This window comes from Calonectris borealis, chromosome 16, assembly GCF_964195595.1.
Source record: "Calonectris borealis chromosome 16, bCalBor7.hap1.2, whole genome shotgun sequence".
NCBI lineage: Eukaryota > Metazoa > Chordata > Aves > Procellariiformes > Procellariidae > Calonectris > Calonectris borealis.
The window spans coordinates 20,995,936-21,016,123 of NC_134327.1; the positions used below are offsets into that span (position 1 = coordinate 20,995,936).

The 20,188-nt window shown below is 54.0% G+C and overlaps 1 protein-coding gene across 2 annotated transcripts in view; it reads left to right on the plus strand.

Annotated features, from left to right (window-relative positions):
* ADCY9 (adenylate cyclase 9) overlaps positions 1-6,090 on the plus strand; it is a 98,335-nt gene extending 92,245 nt beyond the window's left edge. The window contains exon 11 of one of the 2 annotated variants that reach the window (XM_075165924.1): positions 5,127-6,090. In XM_075165924.1, the coding sequence (XP_075022025.1) occupies positions 5,127-5,312 (186 nt within the window). In that variant the 3' untranslated portion in view covers positions 5,313-6,090. The remainder of the gene's footprint in view (positions 1-5,126) is intronic. The other variant, XM_075165925.1, reaches the window with a different exon arrangement.
* The last annotated feature ends 14,098 nt before the right edge of the window (positions 6,091-20,188 follow it).

Genomic DNA, 20,188 nt, shown 5'->3' on the forward strand with positions numbered 1-20,188 from the left:
CCTTCTGCCACGGTTCACTTGCGGGAGCTGCTCTAGAGCGTAGAGTAATGAAGAATATGCTGAGTATTTTCTGCAGTGTCGTCTTAATCTGCTGCTAACACACAAAAATGCTTAGATTTCACATTCAAAAACAAGTAAATGGCATTCCCATCGATTTACTTCTGGCATTTATGATTTTGAGAAGAACAGATTTGCCTGTTATTTCGCAGGATTTGGGGCCGTTCCCCTTTGCCGGAGGTAACGTGAGCGCTGCGAGCAGGGCGGGACGGTGCCGCTGCCTGACCGTGGCTCCTCCTGTGGCCTAATGCAAAGCGCAGGAGGATTTTGACGTGACAAAATGAGGGGGGGAGAGGATGGACTCCCCAAGGGCTTTACAAAAAAATAATTATTTGGATACTCTTACTTCAGGGCTAAAACACAGAAAGGAGGCACCCAGAGCAAAAATGAAAGGAGCTATAAACCAAACACTGTACCCGTATCAGCTTTTAGGTAAAGAAGAGCTTATTCTTGACTAAAGAGCCAAGCTTTTAGGGTATCTAGCATGTTAAAATCGCTAACGCTAACCTGTTTCTAAAACTTTAATTCTGAATACAACAAAAAAAAATATTGCAAGGGAGCAGTTATTAACTTCTTGTCTTTATTTTGCTACATCACAAGAGGCTGAGAGCGCCTGAGGTTGGTTATAATGTGATCAGCTATTTAACTGTGCAGCTTGGGGTGGGTTTTTTTGCCAAATTTAAAGACTCTGTCTGTTTTCTCCCTTCTTCCCTGCTGTGATCTTGTTTGCTCGGTCTGGACGGGACGCGCGAGTGGTTCTCGCCTCCCTGCTCCTCACCTTTGCTAAACTGCGTCTTCCGCACTGCACAGCAGCGTTTGAACTCTGCCGCTGCCAGGTCATTCATGGCTTCGGTTGCTGCTTTCACTGCTGTTTGCCCCTCTCTCTATTTCCTAATACACCATTTTCTGCTAAAATATCCCAAAAATATAAAGGAAACTGGAGAGGTGGAAGACCGTGGTCTGCAGAACTGCAGCACGAGCCGTGTAGGATACAGCGCAAGGATGGGGCTTTGGCTCGCTGCGCCATCGTACGTGGCGTGGGAGGTGCTCTGTACCATAACATGTGCTTCCAGGTCTGAAATCGGTGAGAAGAGGAAAAGGTGAAAGTGGAACACGGCGTTGGGTTGTTTTTAAGGCTGATCTTTAGTTTCCAGGTGTGATGTCTTTGCTGGCTGCTGTAGGGGAAGGTTTCTCGGGTGTGGAGCAGAGCCCCGGCTTCCCAGCCGGCTGAGCAGTGCACGCTTTCTGTGGTGGGATCAGGGAGCCTTAAAATGGGCTTTTTTTTAAAATCTGCTTTAACACCACCCTCTGAACTCTGTCCAGAGTGATGAGAAGTTTTGTCAGTGAAAATCGGACACCAGGAGCTTATTGTCTTTGTCTTATTAGAGTTCATTTAAAATCAAATGTCAGGCTCTGAAGAGCTTCAAGTAGAAAATAAAATAGGGGTGAAATTGTGTCTTAACGGCAGCTCAGTTCGCGTGGTGCCGTAGGGAAGAGTTTTGAGGTGCTTTATAGACACTGGCTAAAGCTCTGGTAGAAAAAAAAAAAAATGCAAGTTTTCTGTATAAAACCTTTTTCAAGCCTTTATCGGGCGAGCTAAACTTCTGTCTTCAGCCCGGAGAAGTGCTTGGGCTGTACGATGCGTACAGGAGTGTTTGCCACTTACCTTCGGGAGTCAACATTAGCTTTTGAGAAAGAAGATTACTTTGGAAAAAAAAAAAGATCGGTAGAAGATATTTAAAGCTTTTTTTTCCCTGGTACTTTATTGTAGCTGCTAAACATTTGCTCGCCTAACCAAGCCGCCCAGCCCGAGGCTGGCGAGGAGCAGGAGGCAGGCGCCCGGCATTTTCACGCGCGCCGCTCCAGGTGCAATACGCTCAACGTCATTTTTAGCAGCTGTTCCACGCGCGTGTCTCCAAGTCGGGAATCGGCGTCGAGGAAGTAGTCGTTCGTGTTTTACACTTCTGGAAGGGCCCCGAGGCTGCTGTGTCAGCTTCTCGCATCTTAGCTTTACATGGTTTGTTGTGTTCTCTCCCTGTTCTCTGGCTCACTGCAACAACACGTGTTTTAATCTCCAGAAGTTGCAGCGTTCACTGAATTTGAAGAACTGCAGAGAAGGTCATGGCTGGGAACAGTTACTAAAATTTTAAGTTTCAGCTCTAACCGGTGCTGCTCTAACCAATTTGTCATCCGGCGATGACGAGCAGCGATGCGCAGTGGAAGTCAGAGCCGAGCGTCCCAGCGGGTGACCGCTGCCAGCACCGCCGCTCGCACGTCCCCGATTTGAGCATCAATTCTCGAATCGTCCTTCAGACGAGTCAAAACAAAGTGACTTTCTTGAGTTTTTCCTTCTTTTCTCCCCTAGTCACTCGTGTCTTCACTTGTTTCTAACTTAATGCATTGGCTAAATATTAGTTTGCAATTGAAAGACGATTTGTATCGATTCGTTGTTGAAAGATTTAAGCTCAGGGCAGGGAAAATGCAGCGTGTGGTACCTCTGCGGGTATGCCCAGAGGGAAAATGCCTCTTTAGTGCTTTTGAAAGTTCGCTTTTATTTGCGTGAGACCAGAGCTTCATTTGTTACTTATTTCTAATATTAGCTGTATAACTCCATCTTGCTGTTGCCCCTAGAAATTGTCCAAAGGAGGGGGTTTGCAGTATTGCAGTGGTCTGCTCCACATCGCTGCCTGAACCGGGGTTCGGCCACCGTGCAGGTACCGGCACAGTCCCACCGACACCATCAGACATTTCTCTTCATGTGTAGTAGTTCAGGAGTCCACAGTTGCCAGAGTAACCTTCTCCCCAATTTAATTTCTTACTTCCAGTTTTCAGAGACCGTGTTGAGAGAGAGAGATGCTGAGACAGAGACTTGTTATACCCTACTGCAAGTACAGCTTTAAACTTCCAAAGTAATAAACTCTTTAAAGCCAAGAGCCTTAACAATTCCAAACATCTGCTGAGAGACAAAACACCGTTTCAAGTTTGCGCTGAATATTTGGGAATTTTTCTGCTCAGTGGCGGGTGTCTCCTATTTGCAAGGAGGCAGCATCAGTATCCAAAGATGATAAGGACCTTGGCCACCCTCACCGAATTACCCAGGAACAGGCAGACAGGCTCTCCCCTTGTGCTCTCAGGAAAGTCACCTCGCTCCCCGGGGCTGGTGTGATGGCTTTATATATTGCATTGCTCGGAAAAGCTCCTTCTTTCCGTGAAACAGTATTTTTAACTTAGCAGAAAAAGCTGTCTTTGCTGGTGGTGGGGGCTGGATTCCTCCTTTCCCACCCCCCTGGCTCTTTCAGTCCCGCGGCATTGAGATGGAGAAGGCAGAGATGTGGATGAGGGGAAAGCCGGGTGAGTCGGGAAGGAGCTGGAGGTGCCCCGGAGCCGGCAGAGGGCCGGAGCTGAGGAGCCGCCGTGCCGGTCCCGCAGCAGTGCCCGGGCAGCCGTGGGCCTCGGCAGCTGCGGGCTGGCGAGTCGGGCCCCTCACTGGCGCGGTGGCCGAGGTTCGCGGAGGTTTGCTCTGGGGGCAGCTCGGCTGAGCCGGTCCAGGGTCAGCCGGACGGCGGTCGGATGCCTTTGTAAATACGTCTTCCCCCCCGGCTTCGTTTCATGTTTTCGTGTGAGCAAATTTCAGCTGGTTGTTAAAACCGTGCACTAGAAATCGAGGCGCTGCTGTCTGACCGCGGCCGGGCGGCGCGGCGGGTTCGGGGTTGGGGTTGGGTCTGTCCGACCTCATACAGTATTGCACCTGCATAAGCAATCGCTGCGCATGGAGAGCTGCGGTACCCCGTTACAAACAGCCCGTGAGAAACTATTTTCAAAGCGAGAAACTCAAATCAGGGTTGGCTTTGGTTTAGCGAGCGGCCGTCGGCCGGGCCGCGGTGCGGGCCCGGGGGCCGGTGCGGGCTCCCGACCATCCCCTGCTTTCTTAAAAAGCTGCCTCCGCAGTATTACCTGAGACTTCAGCCTGGCCGTGCGTAAGCACACGTGGAGATTGTACAGAAAGCGTTAATTGAGAACATTATTGAAACGTTATTGAATTAGGAATCGAAACATTAATTGAGAACAGTTTCCAGTTAAAAAGAAGGAAAAGAAGAAAAAAAAAAAAAAAGGCAAATTAGATCATTTTAAAGTCTCCAGGTTAGCTGGAAATTGTTTCTTCATGTCGTCTCTGTTTTCTTTCTCTTCCCACCCCAGCGAAGCCCGTGTTCCCGCTACCCTCTCCCCTCCCTTCCTGCAAAAAGAGAGAGAACCGGTCTGTTTACACCCACCGCTGGGGGAAGCTGGCAGCTTCTGCCGGGGCTTTGCTGGGGGACGGGGCTTCCTCGCAGCGGCTTCACTGTAAATATTCTGCCTATGCTTCGTTGAGAAAACCGAAATGGAAAAAAAGCTGTATCTGTGAAATATTAAGCTATATATGTATATAGATAAAATGCGTATTATCTCCGACTCGTTACTACGGCTCTGTAATCAATTGTATATTAAACTGTTTTACTGTATGGCAGATCATTTCACGCTATCTTAGATGTAGAAAAGCTGAGAAAGTAATTCACAATACACTATGTCAACTTAAAATTGGTTTGCTTTTTTATTTTTGCTCCAGCACGACTTCAAGCGCAGTCCCGAGCCGTTTGCACATTGTTTCGAAGAATAATACTTTGGAACAGAAGTTTTTTCAGCCCTTTGTTTTGGATCTGGCTTTTTACAATGTTTCTTTGATAAATCATGAAACCACCGAGTTAATTTTTGATTAGGTGCATATTTAGAAGGCATTTTAAATGCAGGAGGAGTTTGTCACGTTGCACTTCGATGTGTTGGTTGGTGGTAAATGACCTTTGTGTTCCCAATGCCAGTTGAGAAGACGACCCCTTCCTAATTTTTCCTCATTTTAATCCTGCTGTGAAGTGTGGGGAAGGGGCTGTGCAGCAGCCCGGCCAGCAGCACCTCTGCAGCCGTCGTATTGTCGCTGCTGGCTGCGGCGGGAGGTCTCAGCAGAGAGCTTTTCCACGCAGGGAGCTTGCTTTGGCCAAAATTGGGGATGAATTTTAAATAGTTATTCTTTTCTTTAGCAGAGAGCGTGGATGGTTTATTCTGGAATACCAGTGCCTTATTCAGATTCTCTTAATCCGCTTGGAAAGTGGAGTGAGGCATTGTTATTCTGGAGTAAGAGTCCCCAGAATAAGAAACGGCTGACCAGGAGCGGCTGGCTGAGAAGATGCTTTCAAAATCTGAACCCGCCCGGCCGACAGAGCTGAAGGCGTTGGACGGCTGCAGGCGGCTCGGCAGCAGCGCCCGGGGCTCTGGCTCTCTCACGCACACCGAGCCCCTCCCTCGGGGCTCCTTCAAGCATCCCGTTGTACGGTCATTGCGTTTCACTGGGGGGAAAAAAAAAACCCCTAATGAAGCCCTGAGCCCTGGCACAGTGAGGTTTTGACCCGGAAGATTTGAAGGTTTCCTCTGGATCCGTGCCCAGGCGCTCTGCTCCTTCTGCCCGCCGGTGACCAGAGACCCGCAGCCGTCCCCTCCTGCGGCACGAGCCCTGCTCCTCTTCGCGCCGGCTGACGACGGGGCCGTGCGGCCGTGAGCGTTTGTACGGGGCCAGCCGGATCTCCGAGCGTCCCATTCCGCTGCTCTCCGTGCGGGCTGCAGCACACCAAGAGCTTTGTCCTCCTGGAATCGCGGAGAGGTGGAGTCCGGTTTCTCCAAAGGTGCCGATTTATTGGTTTCCCTCATATTTTAAATAGGTTTTTTTTTTCCCCAAAGACAAGGTAAGTATCAGAGCACACGTGTGATGCACGCGTGGCGCGATTGGCTCCGCGGCCAGCGGTTGCACCGTGTTCCTCGATGCCAACCCAGGTTTTTAGTGCCAATAGGTGCATGTAAGCCATGCTCGAGTGTTCCTGGGGGTTCGCCTTCTGTTGTAGGGGAAAACTGTTCCAGTGTTACCCAGGCGGGTTTCTGTTGTAGATCGTGGTGATTGTCAACTGCCAAGGGATATTTTTTAATAAATCTTATCAAGGTATTTCAAATAAATCCAGTCTTCCTGTCTTCCTTTTCAGTTCTGCGTTGTCTTCATAGAATCATAGAACCATTAAGGTTGGAAAAGACCTCTAAGATCATCGTGTCCAACCCTCAACCCAACCCCCCCATGCCCACTAAACCATGTCCCTAAGCGCCTCATCTACACGGCTTTTAAATACCCCCAGGGACAGTGACTCCACCACTTCCCTGGGCAGCCTGTTCCAAGGCCTGACCACTCTTTCCGTAAAGAAATTTCTCCTAATGTTCAATCTAAACCTCCCTTGGTGCAACTTGAGGCCATTTCCTCTCGTCTTCTCCCCAGGTAACCCCACGTTAAAGTTTCTTCTCTTTCTGCGCTTTGGTTCATGGTCAAGAGCGCGTTGTGCACCCACGTCGGGTGCACCGAGAGATACAGCCCATGTTGGTTTAGTTCACGTGGGGACTGCGGGTACAAGAAAAGCCCAGAGATCTTTCGGGGACGCGTTTCACAGCGGTTCCCGAAAGGCCGGGCTGCGTTTGTCCGTAGGCAGCCTCGGGGCGATGCGGGACGGTGGGGGACGATGAGGCCAACCGGGAGGCCGTTGCGTCTCTCCCACCTGCAGGCGCTGCCGGGGACCCCTCACCTCCGTCACGCTGCGGCAGTGGGGAGCTCCGCAGGAGCCGCTGGTTTCTTCCTTCTTTGTGTTTCGAGATTGTCCTGGATGCCTGAAAGGTAAGTGTTAACGTACCCGTGGGCGCGGTAGCGTGGCGTGGAGGTGCCCGGCTGGCGTGGAGGTGCCCGGCCGTGCCGCTCTCCCGATCAGCTGCTTCTGAGGAGCCACCATCAGCTCGGGGGTAATAAAGAGAAGCAAACGTCCTTGCCCCAGGGCGTGCTGCCGTAGCACCCGCAGCCGTCTCGCCGTCTGTGGGTCGCGTGGGTGGGTGGCTGGAAACTGCGCCCGGTGATTTTTTCAGCTTTGGGAGGTGAGAAGCTGAGGGTGACGGCTGGGCTGGGCTGGGCACAGGGAGACCCGGGTGGCCCCTGTGCCGTGGAAGGTGGTTGAGGAGCAGATCTGCCAGCTCCTGCCCCGCTTTCCCCGGGGTATCCTTGGGGGTTCCCTGGGGGTCTCCCGTGGTTTCCTGGGGCTGCTCCAGCCCCCTCTGGGGCTCAGCCCCGCAGCCAGCCGGGCACCATCTCTGCTCGAGGGGACGCCCACCCGCCTCGTTCTGCTGCGCCATCGCCGAGGCTTCACCGAAGGACCCTGCCGACGTTGCCGGCCCTGGACCTGCTTCGGGTGCCGCCCGTGGGCACGGCAGCGAGGGTGCTCAAGCCTGGCTCCCCGCACCAGCGACCGGCTTTCATTTTCACACCATTTAAAAAGCTTTTCCTCCATCCCTGGGACCAGATCTTTCTTTAAAGCAATATTTTTTTTCCCCAGCTCCCCCTGGTTTCAGTCCAGCCAAAGCCCGTAAGCAATTTCTATTCAATTACCGTTGCCACCGAAGGACCCGTCGGTGGCATCGCTCGGCCGGGCCGCAGCCAGCTTTTGTTCTCACTTCTTAATCGGTGTTTTGCTTTTGGTAACTAAATTTTTGTTGCTTTGTGGTGTCGAGCGGCAATTCTCATTTCACAGCTTTGCGGAGTTTATGGGAATTTAAGAGCTAGATGCAAATGAACTTCATTAACATGCTTAATTATCTTATAAACCTCATATCCATCTGTCCCGCATATGCTTTGTACTCGACGCTTTAAGACAAGCCACCGTGTTGGGCTTGGCACGAGGCGGCTGCGAGCGGGAGAGCCGGGCTCTGCCTGCGGAGGGACGGGCTTCAATGCCGGGGGCGCGTGTCGGAGGTGGAACGGCGTTTTTCAAAGGCTGGGTCCAAGCTGGGAGCGATGACGCGATCTTAGGAATGATTTGCTAAAAGCAAAAACCCAGCGTGGAAGCTTTTCTGATGTGTCAAAAGGGGAGAAACGCCAGCAAGAGGCTCCGGGCCAGCAGCTCCTTGATGGGCGAAAGGTCGGGGCTGGGAAGGCAGAGCCGGAGCCAGGAGCTTCGCCCCAGGGGCTTCGCTGTAGAAGAGCTTTGGGCAAGTCCCCAGAAGAGACCTGGCCTCGTGGTGCCGCGCCGAAGGACCCGTCCCACGCTCAGGCATCTCTAGATGAGGGGTTTTTAAGCCAGATGATGTGCAGAGGGTGGGTTTGCTGTCGGGGCCACCGCAGAGCTCCGTGCTCAGGTCAGGCTCCCTCCTCTCTCCCACCCAGGGGCTGTTGGCGGCGCAGGAGAGCTGCGGGGTCCGGCAGAGCACCCACGGGTGCCCCGCTGGCACGCGTGACGGCGTCAGGGTGCTGGGTGCTAACACCAATTACTCGCAGCGATCTCCAGCCCGCGGACCAGGGTGTGCAGGGGACACCTGACGCTTTTGAAAGCCTGGATGATTTACGCGGTTTCTGGCGGAAAGCTCGGTGTGCTTTGCGTGGTTCCAAAGACGCTGGGGTGGCAGGGCGCCAGCGGCCGCATCCGTAACTGCAACGAGAGGCAGCGCGAGGGCGACGAGCTCACCGCCCTGCTGAGCGAGTCCCCGGGCTTCTGCCGGAGCACGGAGCAAAGCTGGAGGCACGAGAGCATTCGAGAGCCCGATGGGATCTTCTCCAAGCTGAATGTCCGGGTCCAGTTGCCTGTTTCAGCGGTCAAGGCTCCAGCCTGGTTTTGGAAACTTGGAGCAGCCAGCTCCTCTCCTGCGTGGGGAACGATTAAAATAAACCCCAAACCCTGCCCGTTCGCAGCCCAAGATCCTGAACTTGTATCCCTTGGTGGCACACGATGCATTTCGCAGCGGGGAAGCTGCGCTGCAGTCGCAGCGCTGGGTGCCACGAGCAGAATCGCAGGGAATGCTTTTGTGCTCATTTACTTCTATTCAAAAATATCATAAAAAAAATGAGCCTTTACTTCCAGGTTGCTTTGCAAATCCGTAGATCTGCTGGATAAGAGACGGTGCAAATCCCAGACTTGCACCGGAGCCCCCCGGGGTTCACGGCTGTAACGGGGGCTGAGCACAGGGAGCGGCTCCGGAGGAGGGGACGAGGCGGACGCAGGGGTTGGGATATGGAGCTGGAGATGCTGCGGTCGGGTGCTTGGGTGCAGGGAGCATCTGGGCAGGGAAAAACAAGCCAAGAGCAGGACTTGGTACAAATCTTTAGCTCTTATACGACAGCATCGTGCCGGAGCTGCCTCCGTCAGCAGACTCAGCGCAGGGGGGTAACCCGCCAGGGTGCCGCTGTGTGCACCTCGCCGGCCTCTCGTCCCGGGAAAAGCAATGATGTTGCTTTGCACCAAATCGCCGCTTGTCCGGTATGTTTGTAACGAAGCCAAAGCAGAACGTGAATTTTTCCAGGCCTGGGAGAGAGCAAGGACCCGGCACGCAGCAACCCCGGAGCCGCGCAGCCCTGGGGACGGGCGTCCTGCCACCGCAGCGGTGAGTCCGTGTGTCCGGCGAGCGGGGAGCGCAACGCATAGCGAAGCGCTGACGGAGGATCTCCTTCCCTCCTCTTGCTCTTGCCAGCTCACATCATGGCAAAGACACCTTGTTCCCGCAAGGGCTCAGATAACACCCCGGCCCGGGCACCCCTCCGCCTTCCTCCCGCTGCGTCCAGCCTCCCTGGTCCAAGGCCAATGTCGCGATCGAGTTACCAGCCACCCCAGCCGCCCTGTTTTCCTCCACAGCAGCCGGACGCAAAGTTGAAGAGTGAAAAAATTTAGAGCTGGAGCTCTAAAAAATGTTAAACATCAGCAAGTGATGGTGACCCTGCGCCCTTTGGGGCTGCACACTGGGATGCTGGAGTCGGAAAGGTGCTCAGCACCCAGGGAAGTGCCAAAACCTCCGGTCATCCGGCACAAACAGAGATGCGGCTGCAGGGTGGGCAATGCCGCTGTGTGACCGTGGGCACGGGGACCCGTTCGCAGCCAAAGGGCCCTCGCTGAGCCGTGGCAGAGGAGGTGGAAAGCCAGCACAGACCCGAGGACGGGCTTTGCTCTGCAGAGGGAGCTGCCAGCAAAGCCTGAAACCTCCCTGCCATGTCCAGCTCCCCTCCGGCACTGGGATCTGGGGAGGCCACGAGCCCAAACCCTCTGCAAATCCAGGCTGTGGGCAATGGGGGACAGAAAATGTGGCTTTGGGACCGGTTGGTGGGTTTGGAGGCAGGTGCCCTGCGGGTGTTTCGGGGGGAGCTCAGGGATGTGCCCTGTGAGCGCAGACCCCGAGGGCACCGTGGTCTGGTGGCATTGTGGGCGATGTGCAAACCTTTACCGATACCACTTGTGGTTATAACCCTGGAACTGCTGTGCCAGCCGGGCTCTGAATCTCTCCTCCCAGAGAAAAGCGGATAAATTTTACCTTTTCTTTTTTAATCCATAGAAAATACAGTGAAAAGCACCCCCCTTGTGTTGCTCCTGCCCCATGGAGCCGCTGTCGCACCGCGCTTACCCCAGTGTGCGGGACCCACGGCTGCACCCGTGGGTGCCTGCGAGATCCGGCTGCGCACGAACAGCTCTGACAGGGGCAGGTCCTGCTGGTTCGGCTCCTCGGCCAAAACGCGGCCTTTTGAAATCCTCCCATCTCCAGCGAGAGGGGTCGCAGGGAGCCCGCGGAGAGGGGAGCATCCAGGGGAGGAGAGGAGCTGGGGTGGTGCCTGGTACCAGAAATCCCCCTGAAATGGTTTTTAGCCCTGGAGGAGCCCGGTTTGCTGGCATAGGGACCCCACGGGGGCTGGCACCGCTGTGCCGATGCCGAATGCACCTACGGGGGCATCGGGAAAGGGGAGCCGGGGCAGCGATGGGCTGAGTTTCCAGCTGAGGTCTTGCAGCGTGCGTCACTCTCTGCTTCCAGGCCGGGTCTCCAGGCTCCTCTTTCGCTGCTGGACCCTGTTCTGTGCATCATGGTCTGTTTTCCTTCCTCCTGGGTGCATTTTTCAGGTGCCCCTGTGCTATCTGCACATGGCAGAAGGCGGCTTCTTGCCTCTATACCTGCTGCAAGAAGGTGTAAAGGCCTCAAGGACCCTCGTTGCTAAAGGTACTTCCTAAAAACCAAAGATGCCAGGAAAGACCCTGCAAAGCAAAGGGACGGAAACCTGCAGCTCTCCCCTTCACCCCTGCGGGCAGCTGGGGCCAGGGTGGCCCTGGGGACACGGGGACAGGAGTGGGCTGGCGAAGGCACAGGGCCCGGCATGTCCCAGCCTTTATCTCCCCCTAGTGCCACCCGCTCGGCTCGTTTGCTCCGGCGCTGCGCAGTGCACGGAGTCCGGCGGTGCCGCACACGGCGGCCACGGGGCTTGGGGAAACCCAGCTCTGGGGCAGCGACGTCCCGGACATCGCAGGGAGCGCAGCCGCTGCCGGGAGCGCGGGGGACTGGGCACGGCCGGGGGGCACGGGGTGCAGCGTCGTGGTGGGGCAGGACCCACGTAGGCATCGGGAGTTACCCGAGTAACCCAAAAACCCGGTCGAGCAAACGCCAGGCAGGGCCGCAGCATCCGACAGCAATAAAGAGGCGTTCGGCATCCTGGGAGCGTGCGGTGGTGATGGGGAGGAGAGGGAGATGATGGAGAGCGAGGCGATGAAGGCGCCTTTGCTTGACCCAAAGGTACCCAAAAGGTGACATTTCTGAGGCTGGAATGAGGTTGTTTCAGTGTCACGGTCAGCTGGACGTTGTGACCCGTGCAGGCATGAGGTTAACGGTTCATCGCAGCTGCGAGGATCCCCGGGGCGAAAGGAGAGGGCTGTCCCCAACCCGCGAGGCCGTGGGGGACGGGAAGGCCAAGCCCCGCCGGGTCTTTGCACCGCGCTCGGGGCAGCCCCGGCCCCTCTGGAGCTGGGGATCAGCCCTGAGCGCTGCGGGACCTTTGGGGACAAGGACCTCGCTCGGTCCTGAGCCCATCTTGTCCCTGGGCCATGCGTGCACCGAACTATGTCCAGCCTCAGCAGGAGCCGCGGGGTCGCACGCAGCCCGTTGGGGCTCCCCGGGCGGCTCTGCTCGGCTGCAGCCGGCGAGCGGGTTTGTCCTGTGCTGTCAGCTCCGAGCTGTCCATGCCCTGTGCTCTGAAGGGGGTGAAAGGAGGAAGAGGCTCTTCCCCGGAGACCGGCTGGACCGTCAGCGCAGCGCGGGAAGCTGCATGGCGGGGAAATGGTTAAAAAGACGCATTTGGCACCGTGGAAGGGCTTTGTGCAGTTTCAGGTAGCAGGGGTCTACCCCGTGCTTGGCTCCCCGGGGAGCCTCGTGCCCCTGTGCCCTTTCGCACCCCGCTGCAGGCGACGCGCTCTGCTCTGCCCCGGGTGACGCGCCACCACGGGGGACCCTGCGTTTCGGGGTTGTCCCCACGCCGGGGACAGAGCTTGTCCTGATTTAGGGCGTTTCTGTTGCCCTTTGGGGTGTTTCAGCCCTTCTGCTCGGCTGTGGCTAAGAGCGAGATCTGGACGTGGGGACGGGGACGCAGGGTGGGCTGGGTGGCACAGGGCTGTGCCGTGGGGGGCTGTAATGTATAGGGCCATACGGTGCAGGGCGTGGGGCCTCGGGCTATGGCACCACCCGGGGCAGGGTGCGGGGCTGTGCAGCGTGAGGCCGTGCTCTGCGGGGAGCCAGGCAGCCTCTGCTCCACGGGGGGACAGGAGCGATGCTGTCCCCACACCGCGCGTCCCCGATGCGAGGACCTGCCTGAGCCGGGGGGGCTGCACAGGGGCCGTGCGTGTGCCTGGCCACGAAACACCCGGCCCCCCGGCCCCCTGCACTCCTCCGCTCCCAGTACCGATCCCTGGGCCGTTCCCAGCAGAAATCAGCCCGCAGAAGGAGTTTGCTGCACTCTTCTGGCTTTAGAAACCGTTTGAATCAGAGGATTCCTCTTTTTCAAATCGTGTAGAGGGGAGTCACCCAAAGGGTTAATTGCAATGAAACCCCGTTTGGTTTCAGCAGCCCCCCCGGCCCGGAGGAGCTGGCAGCCCTGCACCCGGGTATTTATAGCACGGTGAACTTTGAGCGTGTCCAGCGAGCGGGCAAAACCCCAGCTGGAGACACGGGGAGGCCCCGGCAGAGCTGGAGGCTGTCGAGGGTCCCGGCACCGGGGCTGCGGCAAAGCAACCGACACCCGGCCCGGCCCCCGCGCACCCCGCTCCAGAGCGGGGTGCCCCGTGGCCAGGCAGCACTGGGGCACCCAGGGACCCCAGGCTGTGGGACCCCCCCGTGAACGTGCCTGGGTGACCAGGGACACGGGGTTAAGCTTCCTTCAGCCATGGCATGGGAGCAGCGTCCTCGCGAGCTGGTGTTCCCAGTTTCGGGAGCAGCGTCCTCGCGAGCTGGTGTTCCCGGTTTCGGGAGCAGCGTGTGCTGTCAGCAGGACGCAGACATCTTCCCTTTGCCATTTCAAACAACAGGCAGAAGCCCCCACCTCCTCTCGCTGTCCTGGGCCAGGTCCCTTCCAACCCACCAGCCGCTTCACCACGGCTTGGAGCGAAGCAGAGCAACGTCACGTCTGGCTTCCGAACTCTGAAACTGGGCAGCGGAGGGGGGGGAGTGTGGGTGGCAGGGGATGGGAAGCCTTTGTGTGTGTGCAAAGCCATGGAAAAAACCCTAAAACCAAAAAAAAAAAAAAAAAAAAAAGAGGATTTGCCTATCTTTTAACAGGTGGCAGCCGTACCCACGGAGCAATGGGCCCCACAATGGAGGCGGCAGTCCTGACTGGCAGTCTGTCCGTGTCGGTACGGTTTGCAACAGACGGGCGAGAGGCTGGAGGAGGCGCTGGGCTCAGAGACGGCCACGGCCGCCCTACGGCCATGGGGAGCCTCACGCCATGCATTGCCGCTGCCTAGCGCTGCTGAGCCCTGCTCCCCACCAAAGCGCCCATCTTCAGCCCCGAGGTTGTCCTGCGGTTGGGGTCACCCCAAATCTGCAGCACTGTTCCATCAGAAGGTCTGTCAGTGTCCCGGTCTGCGTGGACATCGGCGGTCTGCGCAGGAGACTGGTCTTAAGAGCAAGGGGAAGAAGAGAAGTGACTCAAAGAGATGTTGTCTGGAGCGTACTTGGGTAGGTGCTTCCGAAAGGGCACTGATCTGAGAAGGGATCGGATCTGGGCAAGTCAGATCTAGCAATGTCTTCTTGCCATCGATGGGGACGGCGCGTGGGCTGGGAGCCAGCCACAACCCAGCTGAGGAGGAGCGTTATGAGTCCGACACAGCCTTCTTTTAAGGGCAGGACTGCTGAAAGCAAGCAGCGTCGTTCCTGAGGGTGGGCTGAGCCCCTGATCGCTGCGCAGGACGCCCACCCACCCTGCAGGGCCCAGATGCTCTCGCTGCCAGCGCTGCAGGGGCCTCTGGAAGACCCCAGCCATGCTGATCAGTGTCTCTCCAGCACTGCCGAGGCTGGGAGTTGGTTGAGGCATCATTTTTAGGAATGATTGAGACTGAAGCAGAGAAAGCCCTGGTCCGGCATGCCTCCATCCATGGTGGGCTTGTGCTTTGACCACTCCATGCTGCTGAGATCCCCTTGCCTCAAACCAGATACATTTCTTTGCGCGGAAGGGCTAGAAGAAGTGGAGATGGGCAACAAGGATCATCAAAGAAATGGAGTGGCTTCCACCCAAGGAACAGCCGGACAGGCTGGGATGCCTCATCCAGGGCAGGAGATGGCAAAAGAAGACAGAAGGCAGGAAGGGCTAAGTTTTCCCCAGGTCAGACAAATCTGGGTGGATCGTCGTGAGGACGCTGCGAGGGGCATCGCTGACACCTCCAACCCCTTCTCCTGGGGCTGAGCGTAGGACTTGCAGCCGTGGTTACTGGAAACCTACCAAGACCATATCTTTTTTTTTTTTTTTCCCCTCAAAAGCGACTGAAATGTTTTGGCTGAAATTTACTTTTTTCTTGTGAGTTTTCACTGCGATTCTGGCCCCAGAAGAGAGCATTTCATCTACCATAGGTAATGTTTGAGAGCGTTGTAAGCAAATGAATATTGGGTCTTATAAAGGGCAGTGTCTGGAAATCTTCACCATGGAGGACTGGCCTCGTTTATAGTTACAAATATCTACAGTTTTGTACCATCGCACATCTCGGCCAGCTCTGAGGGCAGTTGCTCAAGATTGCCTGAAAATGCTGGTGATTTATTTGTGGGAAAGCTTATTTTGCACCCTCAGGAGAATAAAATGGTGTTGCTGTTGCCCTCTAAGATGTTTTTTAGGTTCTACCCACCCCAGGAACGTCGATAGACCTTTGCATCAGCAGGCACAGGAGCAAGCACTGAAATGTCGGGGAAGGAAGGGGAGGAATGGTTTCAGTCTTAACAAATTTCTGCATAAAATAGAGGCTAAAAGCATGTCTTCAAAACAGTTGAGCAAGGATACTGTTCATTACATAAAGTTGTTGGGGAAAAAAAAAATAGGTTGATTTACATTTTTATAGGAAATAAAAGGAGTTTTGTGGGGGACATAGCACCTTCGACTGAGAATGAGGTAAGTGGGCTTCAAATAAAAGAGTAAACATTTTCCAGTGGGGACGGAATTCATAGCAGAGAGCTTAGCCGGGGAGGAAAGCATTTTTAAAAGAATGTTTTTTGTTGTTGCTGTCAAAACTACATTTTAGTAGCACAGTATGCTTTTACTGCGAGGATGCTAATTCTTACCTTTGCCTGCAAATTTTTGCTGCTTCATCTGAGTTTTGGTGAAGTTTTGGGTAGCAGGAAAAGTGGACTGCCTCTATTTTATGGATGTGGTGTTTTTCAGAGCAGGAGGAGAGTTCGATGTGCTTTTTGGGAACGGAGGGATTTTTCAGCGGCCGTCAGAGCAGGCTGTAGTTTAGCGATACTTTAATTTCATTCACAACGAGTAGCCCGGTGGGGGTTTTATTCTGGTTTCAGGTTGGTGGCCCTTTGAGATTTGCTATGCCACGCTTCAGATCCGCTGCTGTCTGGCATAACAATTCAGGTTGCTCAAAAGCGATGATTAGCATAAATGAACGAGTGGGTGAAATGTTCATTATATTGCCTACTGTCATGTTTGTGTACCAGATTTTGTTACCATCTGTCGTTTCTGTTTTCTTGTTGTTGCCAAAAGTTGTCATTCTGAATGGAGGGTGGAGACATATTTTCAAAAGCTAACACGAGATAATTTTAGGTACTTTAGGGCTCATATGTTCTGCGCTGGGTGTCAGCAGCCCTCACGTACATCAGCCTCGCGAGTCTTTGATAAATTCTGGGCAGTGATTTAGTTAAAGTAGTTTTTAAAGTCATTGGTTGCAGTCACGCAAATGCATGAGATTCTCAGCTCTCATCATTAGAAAAAAAGTATCTGGTCCTTGCGATTGCAAAGAAAAGCTTGAAAATAAAATACATGTTTTCCCTGATGTTAAATAAAACGGAGAATATAAAGAAGGGGGTATATAGTGACATCGGACTGTTAAAAACCAAGCTTCTGCCTAGAGATCTGACCAAGGAAAGCGACAGCTCCGCTATAACAGACTGCGATGTCCCCAGATTATTTCCAGAGATGTAAATGTCCCGGGGACGAGAAGCTGGACAAATTCAACCTTGAAATAAGCTGCAGCTCTCTCGCAGCGACAGTAACTGCATACTGCGACAATTTGCAAGGGGAGCCGTGCACTCACCAGGGCTTGCAGCCTTTAAAGCAAAATTAGCTCATTTTCAACTGCACGTTTTTAATTCAGCTTCGGGGAGGAATGGCTCAGCCTGCGAGCGGGGAGCTGGGTAGGTGAAGCCGCGAGGGTTTCTTGCCTTGCCCCTGTGCTGCAAGATCACCCGGTCCGAGAGCTCGGTGCCCTGTGCCAGCCGGGGAGGGAGAGGGCTCGGGGTGCCTGGATCGTCCCCCTCCCTTTGGGCTGGAGCACCAAGCTTGTGCTGCGAGCGTTCAAACCCTCCCTGGCAGCGCCGGGGCCGCGCTGGCACCTCGTCGCTTCCCATCTCAGCCCGCAGCAGCTCCGCTCTCCCGAGGGCTGTGGGGTTTTAATCTGACCCCAGTTACAGGGCTCAGTGTTTGAGTGAAATACAATGACCTGTGACATCCAAAAATACAGAAAAGATGATCTAATAATTTCGGTTGGACTTAAACTTCAGGAAAATACAAAGCCAGACAGTTTTGGGATGTTTTATTTGATGGTTTGGGCACAGCCAGCCAATGATCCAAATTCATAACCAAAGTTCTAAAGATATGCCAGTGTTGTGGTGGGAACTCGCGCTGGAGTGGGAGTGCAGAGGGTCACTGCCTGCTCAAGGAGAGGTGGAGAAGATGGAGATGGGGCTGCCTTTGCTCTGAAAGAGGTGGAGAGAATTCTCAGCATCTCTGATTGAAGGCTGGGGGGAGACCAGGGCCATGTCACAACAGCAACCACTTGTAGACCAAAGGAGAAGGATGAGAATGAGATTTCTTTCCAGCAACTCTCCAAATGGCCCGAGGTGTCTGGCAGGAGGGATTTGAACTCCATGTCCAGAGGCGCAGACCGCCCACCGCTGCCAAACCGTGCCGGGATGTTTCCTGGCTTTGGCAGAACGGGAAGCCACCAAGGGAGCAGCCCTGGGAGGTCCCTCAGAGAGGCGCAGCAATGGGTGTCTGGGCTCCACCATGAAGTTTGCACCAGCTGCTGGAGCCACAAGAGGGTAAATGAGGCATCATGTTGTGAGTGAGTGAACTCCACATCTCCTCTCCAGGTCTCCCTCTTCTCTGGATGCCTCCTAGAAGCTTTTAAGCAACCCTATGGTGGGTTTGCACCCTTAGTGGTGCCGGCCACCCAGCCTTGGCTGCCCTGGGCTGCCCTGGCCCCTTCCTTGTAACCACAGGAGGAGGCAGGACCAGGGGTGCAAAAAGGGGCTGGAGAGCACAGTGTGCAACTGGTGTCAGTGCTGTCAACCCCAAGGCTCAACCCAAGTGCCACTGCGTGTGTCAGGGGGTCAGTCCGGGCTGGTCACCTCCGAGGCTGGAAGTCTCACGTCACTCTTCTTCCCATTTGCTTCGCTCTCCCCGTGCGTAGGCTGGGGTCACGGGGCTGCGCTTGCTCCAACAGCTGGGCTCGTGCTGGCTGTGGTACGTTTTGTGATATTTTAAGTTATAAACTCTTCCTGGCAGAGTCCCCATCCATGCAAAATCCTGTATTTTACAAGGTCTTTGGCTGCTTTTGTAGTATGGGTTTGAGATAACAGCTCTGTCCTGTTTTAACACTTCAGTAATGTAAATTGGCTTTCCTAGATTGAATTCTCCCGTTTACTCTCTCCCAGGGGGTAATTTTACAAAGCTCGCGAGCAAATTCCACCTGAGCATTTCAGGATGTTGCGAGCATCACTGAAAGCCATTGTAAAAAGGTTTGGTCTGGTTTTATTTCACAAATGCATTTCAGAGCTCTCAAATTCGAACCAGCCTGGTAAATTGCCCTAAATGAGCACCAAGTGCCGTCTTGGGTAGGAGAGCCTGGAAGGCAGCTGAGAAGCCTTCAGATAAGCAGGGAGATGTGGGCTTGGACCGCGGGGGGTGGAGCTGACCTGGCAGAGGGGCCACACTGGTTGCTTACAGGCTGATGTAATAGATGTGACCATAAACTGGGTATGGTGGAGTTGGGGGACAGATGCAAGGTGTGGTAGTTTGTCAAGGAATGCTCCAGGATCCTCCAGGCTGGGCGATTCGGAGCTGATCTGGCTCCACTCCCCTGCTAAGCACAAGGCGGGGATAAACTTTAATAGCTGATGTGGGGTGGGAAGAAAAGCAGGAAAAAAGGGAGTTTCTCTTCTTAACGCCTAATCTGCTGTTGGCTTAAGAAAACAGAAAAACAAGCGACCTAAGACCCAAGCGCAGCATGCACGTGCGTGGCCATGCGCATCAACAGCCAACCTGTTGAATTTGGTGTTGTAGGAAGTAAGCAGCGTGCGTAAGGTGGACAGGTTGGTTTGAAAAGTTAATCCTGTTATAATTAAAAAGTGTTGTAACAGCAAAGTCGCAGAGTCACAAATCAGAGGGCGAGATGACACCAAGACCTAGAGTGTGTCAAGTCTTGCGAGTATGGGACAGGAGTAATATGCATAACAAAAACAATCCAGCCTCACGCTTAAAGAGTGGAGCAATAATCTGAGAGAGCTGGGGAAGGTTTCTCTCCCGACAAGGTGTTTGGCCTTGAGGAGCTTCAGGCAAGAAGAGTATCATGTCCAATCAAGGACACAAAATCCAAACAAATTAAAATGCATCTGGACTGATGTGCAGTGATGTGCATGTACGTTAAAAGTGCTTCCTGACCTTTACAGGGATTGTTTTATACCCTGGAGCATGACATTTTATTACTCTTGCCTTCTACATAATTTATCATAGAAAAATATTATTTTGGCTATAAAATTATTCGCCTTCATTTTAAGCCCGGCAATAGTATTTAACTTTCTGATCCTTTTTGAAACTAATTTCCCCGGGCAAATTACATACTGTGCCAAGAGATTCCTTCGGCTTTAAATTTTCCTGCCATTAGTGTCACAGAATGGGACATCACAGCTGAGAGGGTGATCATTTTTTTGATAACCTTGAAAGCAACAGAGTAGAGCACCTCGTCAGAGTTGCTCTCACACAGGTTTTCCAATGGAAATTATCCCAGTTTTTCCTGCGCCAATTATCACCACCACAACCGTCCGCTTTGCTGCCCTGCTCTGATCCCCTTAACCTGAGCTAGAAGCCGTAATGACAACATTTCTGTTTTCACCTGAACCCATTATTTAGGCACTGTGCAAACACGTGGTGAAAGGCGATTTCTGCTGAAAAAGGTTTCACATCTGAAGCCTTCATGCAGTGTTCGGGAGAAATTCTGGACTACATCGAGAAAAAGGGTTTGGGTTTGGCTCTACCACGCTCTACGCTGAGCACCCAGGAGATGCCAGGTGTCATTCAGGCAGCCGACACAAGTCGATAGGAGGGAAGCGAGACACAGCCGAGTGGGATGCACGAGAGCCGGACTGAAGGAGCTCTTCGAGAGAACCACAGGGCTAGAGAAATCGTGGAGCCTTTGAACTGGTTGGTGCCATAAAAAGAAAACATAATTAATTTGGTTGGAATCAAACCGACGTGGAAAACTCAGTGAGGGGAAGGTTGGTGAAATGATTTATTTTGGTCACTTTGTCCTTT